At 37.7% G+C, this 13,802-nt stretch overlaps 2 protein-coding genes across 3 annotated transcripts; both read left to right on the forward strand.

Annotated features, from left to right (window-relative positions):
• Positions 1–429: 429 nt before the first annotated feature.
• Positions 430–1,616, forward strand: LOC126659614 (uncharacterized). The gene is made up of 3 exons (XM_050352917.2): positions 430–709; positions 794–898; positions 1,203–1,616. Exons 1-3 carry the CDS (start codon positions 467–469, stop codon positions 1,614–1,616), a joined length of 762 nt encoding a protein of 253 aa, XP_050208874.1. The 5' UTR covers positions 430–466.
• Positions 1,617–2,521: 905 nt separating this feature from the next.
• Positions 2,522–13,361, forward strand: LOC126660007 (nuclear pore complex protein NUP1). Of its 2 annotated transcripts, none has more exons than XM_050353332.2 (8): positions 2,522–2,877; positions 2,952–3,019; positions 5,087–5,285; positions 5,494–5,796; positions 5,873–5,965; positions 6,062–6,724; positions 7,471–8,009; positions 11,673–13,361. In XM_050353332.2, the coding sequence occupies exons 1-8, from the start codon at positions 2,641–2,643 to the stop codon at positions 13,129–13,131; spliced, it is 3,561 nt and encodes a 1,186-aa protein (XP_050209289.1). In that variant the 5' UTR covers positions 2,522–2,640; the 3' UTR covers positions 13,132–13,361. The 2 variants fall into 2 exon arrangements, with proteins under 2 accessions (XP_050209289.1, XP_050209290.1); XM_050353333.2 differs by having other exon boundaries at positions 5,087–5,273.
• Positions 13,362–13,802: the final 441 nt, after the last annotated feature.

The following is a 13,802-nucleotide window of genomic DNA, read 5'->3' on the forward strand; positions in this document are numbered from 1 at the left end:
TGAGAAGGCTGGAGGACCTGTTCAGCCTTTGCAGGAGCGTGAGGCAGGCGAGCCCCGGCCATTTTGGACAACCAGGGTAGGGCGATGGTTCGTCCGGACCCTAGCAGGTATGATTAAAGTTTTTTTAATTTGTGTGATTTTTAGTATGGAATTAATATGTATGTAAAGTAAATTATGCTTATTAAATCACAGGACACTGTTGCTGGACTCTGGGCCTGTTTCTCGGGCTATCCGGGATATTTTCAGGCAGTGCTGGTTCGAGACCGGATCAGCATGGCGCTTTCTGACAGCGGACCAGAGGGAGTTCTATTTTCAGGAATTTCAGGTAATTAAATTTTCAGTTTAATATATTTAAGTTTTGATATTTGTGAAAATTCTAACTCAAAGCTCATGTTATTACTGTTTGCAGAAGAAGTTCTAGTGGGATGACTCTGCGTACAGCGAGGAGGTAATCAGACGGGTCTTCATGACCCATGCAGCCACCCGATACAAAGACAACATCCACAAGATGAGGAAAATGCAAAAGAAGCATACATCTGTGAATCAGGAGATCTGGGAAGCCTGGAATGCATTTTGGGACACAGAGAAGGAGAAAAAGAAGCCAGAGACAGCCCGGGCAAACAGGATGAGTGAGCCTGCGGGCCCCGGTTCTGGTCCTGTCCGCCATACCGGGGGATCTCGCTCCGCTATCAAGCATATGGATGTGATGGTTTGTTTCTAATCAGTAATTAAATTACTTAAATAACGTATTTGTTTTATTTTAATACTTAATAAATCTGTATTTTTCTGATAGGCTAAGGAGCTCGGCCGGAAGCCGACTGCGACAGAGCTGTACAGTCGCCTTCATAAAACGAAGGCTGAGAAGAAACCGGTCGACAAGAGGGCTCATGATATGACTGTAAGTCCTTATCACATTAAAATTCTATAAGTTGTGTATATAGGCTTAAGTGTTGAATATATTATACATGAAGTGTTAAACTGTATAGGCTTAACGTTTGTGTAATTAGAACTCAATATATTTGGTTGGTTGGGTTATATATTGTAATTTGCTTGCAGGACTTCCCTGAAAAATGGGTGATGCTCATATTATAGAGGAAATGCTGCCGAAATTTCCTTAATAATTAGAATTATTTATAAAGTGTTATGTTTTTTTATTTGTTATAAAACTAAACTGATATGTTTTGTAATTGTTTTGTACGTAGGACGCCATCGGTGAGAGGCTTGCTGCTGCGACACAGTCGCCGACCGGAGAGGGGAGCACCTCGAGTCCTGTGGATGAGACGCAGATATTTATAGATATCGAGGGCGTCAACAAGAAGCACCGGGTGTACGGCCTGGGTTCGGCTACCAGCAGGTATGTAGGCCCGAGTATCAGACCGCAGAGAGGCAGCTCTTCACGGACATCACAGCAGGCGGATGAGGAGGTCGAGCGCTGTGTGCAGGCCGGCATCCAGGAGGGCCTGCGGCAGGTTGAGCAGCGGTTGGCGGCGCAGCAGGCGAGCATGGCACAGATGATACGTGATGAGATTGCAAAGATGATGCCGAATCTCCCACCAGAGTATCAGCCACAGTTTCCCCCTCCCCCGCCAGACGGTGGCGACACTACATATTTGTAGTTTCCTGTTTATTTTATTTTCTAAAATATATTATGTACGATGTTTTTTTTTTCAGACAACGTTATATGTATGCTTTGATATTTTATTTTATATATATACTTTTATTCAGTTTCAATTAGGTGTAATCTAAAATAAAATTTAATTATTGTATTTAGCAGGTTTTAAACGTCAGCGAAACAAAAAAACAACAGAAAACGGCAGAAATCTGCCAAAAAAAAAAACAGCATTGGCGACGGATGTTTCAGGTTTAGCGACGGATATATCCGTCGCTAATATGGGTCAATGGAGACAAACTCACACGTTAGCGACGGACTTATCCGTCGCTAATGGTCATAACTTAGCGACGGAACGGTCCGTCGCTAATATCTCATAATCCGTCGCCAATTAGTCTCAGAATTCGTCTCCAAATGAGACTAAATGGCGACGGATGTGGCAAATTTGGCGACGGATTATCCGTCGCTAAATTTGCCAAGGATTGGAAACACTGGTCGCTACTCGTTTAGCGACCAGAGTTGTGGCGACGGACTTGATCCGTCGCCAATCCGTCGCTAATGACTATTAGCGACGGAACATAAGGGTTTAGCGACGGAAATATCCGTCGCTAAACTCCTATTTTTTAGTAGTGGTATAAACAAACCTATGCTCATGTTACCAATCATATCATCCATGTCATCATCCACGTAGGAAAGAAATGACGGAAAATTTGAATTATTTAACCCCGTCAAAAACAAGGACATAAATAAGCCAGTTTTGAAACGTCAGGCGTGTATTTCGGCCAAATCAAACGTAGGGGCAAATCCGAGCCTTAGGATAAACATTAGGGGCATAAACAAACCTTTTCCCCAAATAAAATGACTACCGGCATCAAACGAGAGAGTCCCAAATAAGATAAAACAACAGGCCGGTGATGACAAGCAGAGCCATACTTTCGAACCAATCAAATTGGTTTGTAATTAAATATACAAAAACCCTAAATACTGCTATTTTCTTCTCAAAAGACAAATAGCGTTTGCCCTAATTCGAAATGGCGGCGGCTCCTCAACTGTCGGCGGGAGATGGGTACGGCAAGTTCCGAAAGCGGGCGTTTAGAAGAGCGCAGACGACGCCGTATGAGAGACCGCGAACGAACCCTAAGAGTAATGGGTGGTTATCGAAGATAGTGGATCCGGCGCAGAGGCTGATTACGTACAGCGCTCATAAGCTTTTTGCTTCTGTTTTGCAGAAACGGTTGCCTCCGCCAGTGCCAAATGATGCGGACCAAGTAAGATAATTGATTGCTTCTATTTTATCTACATTTGTTCTTGTGCTTTTGGACTGAAATATCTCTTCCTGAAGGATTCACCTTCTGCCGGAGATGGGCTTGCAGATCTGGAGCTGACTCTCAAGCAAAAGAAATTCACCAGGTAACGCTTATAAATGTTTATGCTAGTGAATCACAATAAGAATTATATATGCACAAACACATATTTAGTCTAGACTTCAACTTCTTCCAAGACTTTCAAATCAACTGGTCAGTGGCCAAGGTACTCAAAAAGAGGTAAGTGTAACAAGACGTGGAACGATTAGGCAACCTCCTATTAGAACATGGACCACGATGAAGGCTAAATTAGAAGGAAGGTGTATGCTTCTCAATTACTTTGATAACGTGCTGGAAATTTATTGTGTTTATGAAGGTAGCTGAATATATTCGAGAATTTGACTATTAAACATTTGAAGTCAACTTGTAGAGGGTACATCACAAGCCTTAGCTTGCTTTAAGGGCTTATGTAAAGAAATAAATTTTTAAACTACATATGAAACCATTGAGCATGCTATTTAAACAGCTTTTGATGCAGAAGACCTTCTTAACCAACAAATTACCAAGCAATTTGGATTTCAAGCAAATGAGACTGCTAAAAAGGGATTTGATGCACATCAAAGTACCAAGTATACTAATTAGCAGCCTTGAAATCGATTCAACAACTTAAAATCCTCTTATTCTAGTAATATCAATGCTAAAGAAAATTGTGTTAGGTGCTTTAAGTGTGGAGAGACTTCTAAGAAAGAAGCTATATTGGAGAAGAACATATGGATGAAGAAACGTCACAAGAAGATCATGAGAATTATTCAGATGATCACGGTGTTTGCAGATGATGATATAATAGATAAATGTATTGATTCTCTTCCGGTAGTTAGAAAAGATTGGCGGTGTGTACTTTGATATTTCAAACCTTAGTTCATTGTAGAGATCAAACCAAGAAACTAATCATTGATGGAGTTAGTCGTGTGAATGTTGAATTGTCTCTATGCTGAAATTTTTGAATCTACCAACCGAGCTACACCGGAACCGCTACAAAGTAGCACGTATTGATGAATCAACTATTCTGGTAGAGTGGCTGTAATGGTTGTCTAAGATCTGAGTTTTGATGTACTCGAGGATTTTAGGATTATTTATGTTATTTGATGACGGCACAACATGTTAATTATCCTACTTTTTCTCTACATGATGAATATTCTTTAGAACACACCTATGTGTGCCGAACATGAAGAATATTTATTTGGTTCCTTTTCTAATCAAAAGTTATCCTTTTGTTGATTTTAAAGCCTTTTGTAAGCATATTTTTGCTGATGTTCAAGCATTAATATGGGTTGCAAGGGATGATGGAGTGGCTGAATGAGAAATTGTCAAGACAAAAAAAGCGGTTTTGTTGCAGGAATCAGAGTTATTTGTTCAGGAGTGTTTTGGCAATTTTGATTCTCAGAAAATCATGGCATTTTATTATGTGTAGGAGTCTTTAGTTAATTGTTGATTCATATTCATAATCCATATTAAATCATGATCATGTTTATTTCCTGTATTATATAGAGTTCAAATTCCAATATGATATGATTTTGATTTTTTAAATCTTTCAATTTGCAGGACAATTCTCTATAGTCAAGTAGACTTGTATTAAGTTTATTATCAGATTTGAGTTTTTAAAAAAATTAGTGTGTAGGAGTCTTTAGTTAATTGTTGATTCATATTAACTCATGATCCTGCTTATTTCCTATATTGCTATAGAGTTCAAGTTCCAATATGATAGGATTTTTTTTTTTAAATCTTTCAATTTTTAGAATTAATTCATTATATATAAGCAGACTTGTATTAAGTTTATTATCATATTTGAGTTTTAAAAAAATATGAGTCATGCGAGTAAAATTGTGTTGATACTTGATTTAATTCCTTGTTTTTCCCGCCTTAGCTGCTGTTCCTAGTAAAACTATTTATTCTTCCTTTGTTTTTAGAATAACGTGAATTCCTATTTCTAAAGTTTGGTTCTGTTGAATTACTGAAAGGCAAGTAGAATAGATTTCTCAAATCTGTCCTACATCATATTTCTACTGACCCTGCTGCAAATGCCGTCGTAGTGTTTTGGTTTGGTGACTTTTTGTTAAACATTTTGAGCATGATGTTGCAATGATTTTGAATAATGAGTGCTGCTATTGTGCAGGTCTGAGATTGACCGGTTGACAGCCATACTACACTCAAAAAACAATGATCTGCCTATTGCAAATGAAGATAAGAAATATGCAGTGTTCCCTACAAAAGGGGTGTCATTATACGATGGGAAGGGTGAACTCCCAAATACTCCGATGAAAGATAATGGACTCGACAGCCAACACATTCCAACTCCTATTGTTAGTTCAAGTGTTGGTTAATTTGCCTTGATCTTTTTCCTGTTTTTATGCCTCCAAAGACTTCGTTGATAAATACGATTTTCTTGTTTCATATAATTTTTTTAGATGTGCATTTTATAGTTGTTTTATTTCCATTTGTATGCAATCATGGCACACACATTAGGATTTCAATTCTATGTTGTGGCTCTTATTTCTCATAAAGTGGCTAAAATGTGTTCAGGTCCTTGATGAGGATGTTGCCTCACCTGCAGAGCTTGCAAAAGCTTATATGGGTGGCAGGCCTTCTAAAGTATCACCATCGGTGCTAGCATTGCGCGGTCAACCTGTAGGGGAGAATGCAGTTGCAAAAATTAATGGACCATTTGCTTCCAAGCCGCCAATCATGTCAGATGTTTCAAGGTCTTCGAGTCTTGTTGTGCCTGTTGACAATTGTTTTGCAACACCAAGGTCTCGAGGCCGTTCTGCTATATACAGCATGGCTAGAACACCATATTCCAGACTTCACTCAACCTTCACTCTCCAGGTTGGTATATTAATGCAATTTGTGTCAAAAGTGGTTTTGTCTTCTGTTTATTGAATCAAGGATTCTCATTTTCCAGCGTGGTGGTACTGAAATGGATGCTTTTAGTGTACCATCATCATCTTCTCAAAGCATCTGGGAGAGCAGCAGATATTCTGGATCTAAACAAGGGGTACCAGTGCTAAATTAAATTACATTGTTCGCAGATGTAACATTGGTTTAATGGAAGGATAACTAATCTCTTGATCCTCTTTTCTTTCTTTTTCAGGATTTAAAGCGAAGGAGTTCAGTTTTAGATAATGATATAGGCTCTGTTGGTCCTATTCGCAGAATTCGTCAAAAATCGAATCTCTTAACTTCTTCTGGAGCTTTTTCTGGTCGTGGAACTGGCCTTGGTTCCGATGCTGTTGTGCATCCTTCACCACAGAATCGGATTTTAGTTAATAAACCATCAATAGGAAATGGGGATAGTAGTATTCTTGGTTCAGGTATCACCTCCATCCCATCCAAGTCCAGCGAGATGGCTTCAAAAATATTGCAGCAACTGGATGTGTTAGTTTCTTCAAGGGATAAGTCGCCAATGAAGTTGTCACCATCCATGCTACGTGGTCCAGCTCTTAGAAGTCTAGATACCATAGATTCTTCTAAGATCCTTGATACTGTTCAAGATAATAATATTAGGTTGGATGTTAAACATGATGAATCATTACATAATGCAAAAGGTGATGTGTCTCAAAAGCAAGATAAAGATAAGGAAAATGGTCCAGTTAGGCTTACTGCTTTACATGAAAAGTCTCCTGCCATAAATGGGGTAATACCCACAAGTTCAGTGAAGAATAATGCATCTGAAGTCAAAGCAATATCTTCCGAGATGAACTCTGTTGTGCAGGCTCCAGAGAAGAAGTATGCTTTCCTGATGAGTGCACATGAGGTATATTTGGCTGTCAAAACTGCATTCTGCAACTGTTTCTAATGTGTCAATACACTTTTGTTTTTCTTTATATGCAACTTGTAGTATTCAAGGCGAGGATGGTTCAATTATGGAAGTTACTACTGTACTTGTGCACTACTCATGATTACTGTTTCTGTTTCCAGCCAAGGAAATCGGGGTGAGCATTTGGTCGGTTCAGTACAACCCCTTAGCCGAGTTAGCTGTCCGACCGAATAGCAAAAACCGAACTGACCTAATAAGAAATTTTAACTAAAAACCGAACGAATAAAAGAGGAATTTTTTTTTCAAAACCAAACTGACTGAATAGGACGGGTAATTTGGTCGGTTCGGTTAATTTAAAATTTAAAATAAATTCTAATATTCGGGTAATTTGGATAATTTAAATTTCAAACCAAACTGATAATAAAAAACCGATCAGTCTGAACTGACAGAAATTTATCGGCTCAGTCGGTTCAGTTGGCCGACCAGTCTTTTCTGCTCACCCATACATGTAAATTATCATTTTTTTAGACCAAGCAATTTTATCTTACCCCTGCGACCTTACTAATTGTTACCTACTACGTTATCACTAATGAAGGCGTTCTGTGAGTTTTTCTTGTGCTAATTCAAGGATTGAAAAGTATTAACTTGGTACCTTTTGGAAACAATGACATCCTTTTTCTTCAAAATCTGGGTCTATTTGGATTCTGTCAATAGATAAAAGTTATCTGGTTTTACTTTTGTAGGATTATTTGGAGCTTGATGATGATAATCAATATGATAGGACCACATCTGCAGAACTGTCCAAGGAGAAAGAGAAGCTAGATATCAATGTGGCTGAAAATAGGACCAGTTTAGCTTTAGCCAGTACATTGGAGAAGCCTGCAGAAGCCAAATCTCGTGCTAGCCAAACACCTCCAGGAGACTCTGTTGGGTTAGTAGTTGCTGAAAAAAGAGTTTTCGTTGCAGACCAGGTTGCTCCTCTACCTGGTGCTACCAACCAGCAGTCTGTGGATGACAAGCTGCCAACTCTAAGATCTGATAAGGTCTCATCACCAAAAGAATCCAATGCTCCTCCCCTGTTTAGCTTTGGTGATAAAGTTGTTTCCTCCAAGGAATCAAATGGTTTTCCTCCATTGAAATTTGGTTTTAAAAGTGAAGGTGCTATACCACAGTTTTCATTTTCAACATCAGCAGCTGCTGCTTCCATCTCGCCAGTTGTGACGAACTCCGCGAGCCTGAAGCCTGCCATTTTTTTGGATCCTAAATCAGAAAGTTCCAGCAGGTTAGTGCCTGTTCTTTTGGCCTCTTTGCAAAGTGGTTTGAATATATATATATATTTGTGTTGCTATGGTCTATTGGCTGATGTTATAATCAGATTATCATTTTTAGTTACTGTCTTAAGAAATTGTCATGGAGTAAATATTGAGACTTTTTTTTTTTGAATTTAAGTAGATTGATTAGGAACTAGCTGAAGAATCAGCCATTACAATTGACATGATTTGTGGAGGGCCTCCTCCTACCCATAAAGAAATGTGATCCCTAGACTCAAAAGCCATCCTTGCTACCGCATGGGCTGCTCTATTGCCATTTCTTTTCACAAAAAGCAGCCCCTTACATACATTTTTATCTCGTAAAAGAAGGAAATCTAGACCTATCAAACCCATATCATTCCATGGCAACATCTTGTTGTTGAAGCACTCTACTACCACTTTTGAATCTGAGGAGATTACACAAGGAGTTAGGTTAGCCTCTATTGCCGAGCTTATCCCATCTTTGACCGCATATGCTTCCCCCAAGCTGACCTCAATGTCTCCTTCATACTTTCTAAACCCTGCAGCGTGGACGTTTCCTTGGCTATCTCTGATTATTGCACCAGTACTATGACTGGCTCTGCTTATGAAAGCCTGCATCCACATTAACTGAGTACACTCTAGCCCTCGGAGGAACCCACCTATTATCCCCTTCCGTTCTTGGAGCTTCATTCTCTCTTCTTTGGCAACACTCCTCTACTACCACTTTTTAGTTTGGTATTGAGGCTTAAATCCTAGTTCAGTTTTGAAATTTAAATCCTAGTTCTAGATGGTAAGAGATATGGCACAAAATGGAAGAGAATTATTTGTGGGATCTGGAGACTCCTTTTTGCATTATTGCTTTTTCTAAAGGTTCCTTGAGAGATATAGCCATATAGGTTCGAATGTCGACTGGTTGTCCTTGGCTGTAATGTTTTTCAACCACATACAACAAATTCCTTAATGTGAAGTGTCGTATATGCATGTAAATGCTGACCATCCTGGAGAATAAGTTACAATTGGTATGAACATGGAAATTGGTAAATATGTGGTAATTTTTGACAAAGCTATTAATACTCATTGCACTTCAATTTCTTATAGATGAGACCTCTTTAATTCGGGAAACATCTAATATGAAAAAGAATCATTTGCATGAGATATTCTAGATCATGAATTTGTCACTTCCTTTGTTCTTATTGTTTTATCCTTAAAAGTAATGATATTCTGTTATTATCTTGAACTGTTTTTTGCCACTTCTAATTTTAGTCCTTTAGATAATGATATTTTCTTTTTCTGTGAGAAGCATAACTTAAACGTACATTTTATGGTGTTTATTGAAACTTGAATCTATTTAAATTTTAAACTGTATGTGTATTTTTGGCATAACCCATTTCAGGGTCTCTGCAGATATTTTTGTTGACATAGGATCCCTTCTCTTTTATTTGTGGAGATTTAGTTCCCACACTTTCATTACAAAAATACCTGATTTTAATTAACATAGAAGTGCAGTAGTTCCATTCCATGTCAAAAAAATATTTAAGGCGCAGGGGACCCTGGAACGAGTCATGCCTATATCTTCTTCCATCTTGTCTTATCCCGTATTTAACTTTCTTTGTTCTGTTTGGTACACGTGATCAGTGTTTTAAAAACTGAACCAGGTCAACTGACTGAGTAGAACACTGATGCTTAACTTTAGGCCCTAATTATTTTTTTTATTGTTCCATGACAACCATTATCAATAATTTGAGAAATTACATCCTGGGAATTAATTACGAGCGAACTGTCTGAATTTGACATAATAGAATATAGTTTGGCCATGTGATGGTAATATAGTCGGTGGCTCTCACATTAAATTTTGTCCGAGTCATGGAATTTAGTGACATCTGTTTGACTTATGTTTATTGGTAGCTGAATATCATCCAGGAATATTGTAAAATGTTAGAATAGTTACTTTTTTTTCTTCATGATAGAGTCTTCTGATGGGATAATAAATTTCCCTTAATTGTAAGGCATGAAGATGAAGATTACTCATGTACTATATGTTGTGTCAGCTGTTTCCAAATTTTCATATTTAACATGGAATATTGCACTCACTACTACATTCAACTAAACCCTGGTCCAAGTCATTGAGCATGGTGTGATCATATTTCTCAACTCAACTTAGCTGGGGCCCTTTAGTAATTACTACTATCCTGGCTAATCCTAAATTCAATGGCTGTCTTTTATTTTTGTAGCATTGTGTTCAAGATTCAGAAACAGTCCTGGCCTGTGATGAATAACTATAGCAAGCATACTAGTTATTTTTTTATCCCAACTTTGTCAGTACTGCTCTGCAGCGAGACAGTATTGAATTATTTTAAGTATCTTTGCTGCATTTTCATCAAGAGATTTCTGGTTATGCTTCATTATCATAGCACTGGGAGGCTGATCTTGTTAAATTAGTGTTCTTCTATTTGTATGGTTTATTCTACTTGTTACCTTCCTGAATTAGTGTTTTCTTCCATTTGCATTTCTTCATCCTTTCCCAGCTTATGTTATGGTCCTGCGAATAGGATCTCGTCACGGGTCTGTTCGCTGGGAAATCGTATCGGTTTCCTTTGTTTCTCCCTTTCTTCGAGTAACCTATTATTGAGATCTGGATATGAAAAGAGTGCTCTTTTCAATTCTTTAACTGAAATTATTGATAATTTTATTTAATACTAGTTTCGCATTACGTGCTATGCACGTGGCTCGTAACGTAACTCGTCAATGAATATATTAGTAAATTTATTATAATTATATCAATTTTTATTTATAATTAATATTAAATAATAAGTTAAAAAAATTTGTAAAAATAAATATAATATATTCGGTTTTTAAATTTTTTTTTCATACTGAATTTATTCTTATTTTGGTTTTACAATAACCATAATTAAATAATTAACTTAATTTTATTAATAACATTTTTAAAAATAATAAGATAAAAATTTAAATAATGATATATTGATCAAATACAGTATTTTAATTTTATAGTTCAATCAAACTAAAAGATAGGTATTCCTACTAATTTGGAGACAATTTAGTTATTTTTTACATATTAAAAACTAAATTGGAGATAATTTAGCTAACTATTCTAGTTAGGACTTTAATTACAATAGTGATTAATTAAATAACTAATTAGTTAATGACTATAAAACCTTTATTTAGTAGTAAACTGAAAAGGGTTATTCAGTAAATTTGCCTGTCCCCCCCTCCGTGCTTTTATAGATAGTATAGATATAGATATAGATTGATCCCTCTATTTACAGGAAAAGGATCGCTTTTTAACATATCTCAGAATCCTACTCTAATAAGGGTTACTGACTAGGATTTTAAATAAACAGGAAACATAATGCAAATAGGATTCTAATAACTCTAATTCCTAAACTGATTAGGATTATGCTTATTGCCTAATTAAGAAAATACTTCTATTCTTCTACATGTCCGACTCATCTTGTATTTTCTGTTGTACTGTCTTCCTACGAATGCATCCTTAACATCTTACTTGTGCATCGATCGGCTCATCTTGTTCCATTTATATTTGTTACATTACTCATGGATCGATCGACTCATCTTGTTACAATTTTCATTGTTTGGGCACTCAGTCTTACTAAATTTCTTGTGGTATCTAATTGCAGCTTTGCATTTGATGCAACAAAGTCTCATCAGATGAAAGAAGCTGAATCAGATAAAGCTATAGATAAGAACAATTTGAAAGCTGGTGTCTTGTTCAGCTCGACTGAAACTGCATCATCATCACCAGCTGCAAGTGCATTCTCATTTGGCTTGCTGAGCAATGCTGCTTCTAGTGTAAATGGTTCCCTTTCATCTACCACCCCTTCATTTTCCTCTTCTGCTCATGGTTTTAGTATTGCTGGTGAAAACACATCAAACAGCTGTGCAAATGGCGGTGTTATCAATGCTACAACTAGCTCAAGTTCAGACTTCACCAACCTCCCTCTAACAGCTTCAGCACCTTCCTTTCCTGCTTTTAAATTTAGTTCCTCTGTGGCTGAAACAACTTCGACCTCATCTAAAACAGCAGCTAGTGGTGTAGAATCCAAAAGGAATGAAACAATTAGTATTCCTTTTGGCACTGGGGGGGCTACTTGTTTTAGCGGTTCATCTTCTGGAACGGAAAGCACAAGAAGTAGCATTTTTAGTGGTACATCATCTACTGTTGCAAGTGTTGTCACAAACACTGGAAGCAGCACATTTAACTTCAATGCTTCTTCAGCTGCTTTGACTAGTCAATCTCAGGGGTTTAATCCTTTTGGTCCTCAGGCATCTGCAACTGGTAGTACTGTTGTTTCAACTTCAACCGAGAGTGTGCCCATTCAGTTTGGCTCGACTGCACCATCTCCTTTTGGTTTTACTGCAAACACAGCATTTTCGTCTTCAGGAAGTTCCGCTAGTAATCTGTTCAGTTCTGTTGCTACTTTTGGGTTAACATCATCATTGTCATCATCATCTACTTTGGAGTCCAAGCCTGTTAGCTCGACCATTAGTAGTACACCAGTGTTTGGTTCTGGCTGGGCAACAACTAAATCTCCTGCATTTGGTTCATCCTCCTCCTCCTCCTCCTCTACTGGGTTTGTGTTTGGAGCATCCTCAGCAGCTTCAAGTGCTGCTGTTACTACTAGCACCGCGTTTGGATCATCATCTCCTAGTGTTTTTAACTTCAGCTCATCTGCTTCAAGTAAGCCTGCATTTGCTAGCAGCCCAAGTCCTGCTGCCCTCACCTTTGGTAGTAATGACCAAATGAGCATGGAGGACAGCATGGCAGAAGACACGGTGCAGGCAACATCTGCTGTCGCTGTATTTGGTCAACAATCGATTCCACCATCATCTGGCTTTATATTTGGTTCTACGACTCCAACTGCGGGGAATCAATTTGTATCTACACCTGCAGTTCCACAAGCAACGAATCCCTTTCAGTTTGCTGGGCAGGCAGCACCGCATAATAACCAGACTCCATTTCAGGCATCTGGTAGTCTAGAGTTCAATGCTGGAGGGAGCTTCTCATTGGGCAGTGGTGGTGATAAGTCCAGTAGAAGGATTGTCAGAGTAAGCAGAAAAACTCAGAGGAAGAAATGAACATGTAATTAGTATAAATTTGCGCCCTCAGATTGCTATTTCATGCGCGCTGGTGGTCACAATTTTGTACCAGTTTTCTTACCAATTCTAAGAATATTTGTACTGTTATCAGTGATAGGAATTCATGGTCTCTCCTTGTCATATTTGTAATGTAACATAAACAGAAATTTATGTGAATTTGCTTACTGACGTCTTCACCAAATTCTTATATTATGATTTATTTTATTTTAGTTGGCGTGAGACATGAAAAAAAAAGAAAAAGAATTGCTTCAGTCACTCCCTCTTATTTGGAAAAACTGCTTGCCTGGATATGCTCAACTCAACAGTCTTAGTCTTCCTTCAATGTTGCTGATTCGCTTTGTGGCGAACCATCAACATGGCTATCTTTATTGTTTATTTTAAGGATTGTTGAGAAAAATATCATTTTAAAGTATTTATTTGTAAATAGTACTTCATTAATGACTCGCTTTTCCTGTCTAAAATATTGTCATTTTATTTTTCTATTGCAAGCAACCCAGTGGTACTTTTATATTAGAATCAGACTAGCGGTGATAAAAAAATTGCCGGACAAATTAACCGACTGAACTGATAACTTTCAATTGATTCAGTTCATTTATAAATTTAGGTTTGGTTTTCATAATAAAAATTTTGATTTTCAGTTATCGGTTCAG

This window comes from Mercurialis annua, linkage group LG8, assembly GCF_937616625.2.
Source record: "Mercurialis annua linkage group LG8, ddMerAnnu1.2, whole genome shotgun sequence".
NCBI lineage: Eukaryota > Viridiplantae > Streptophyta > Magnoliopsida > Malpighiales > Euphorbiaceae > Mercurialis > Mercurialis annua.

Bases quoted from the DNA above. Each gene is read 5' to 3' on its own strand.
- LOC126659614 (XM_050352917.2), top strand. From the start codon at position 467: ATGACCCATGCAGCCACCCGATACAAAGACAACATCCACAAGATGAGG. The intron at 710-793 runs GTTTGTTTCTAA...TTTTTCTGATAG, and splicing joins TCAAGCATATGGATGTGATG to GCTAAGGAGCTCGGCCGGAA. The intron at 899-1,202 runs GTAAGTCCTTAT...TTTTGTACGTAG, and splicing joins AGAGGGCTCATGATATGACT to GACGCCATCGGTGAGAGGCT.
- LOC126660007 (XM_050353332.2), top strand. From the start codon at position 2,641: ATGGCGGCGGCTCCTCAACTGTCGGCGGGAGATGGGTACGGCAAGTTC. The intron at 5,797-5,872 runs GTTGGTATATTA...CTCATTTTCCAG, and splicing joins ACTCAACCTTCACTCTCCAG to CGTGGTGGTACTGAAATGGA. The intron at 6,725-7,470 runs GTATATTTGGCT...TTACTTTTGTAG, and splicing joins TCCTGATGAGTGCACATGAG to GATTATTTGGAGCTTGATGA.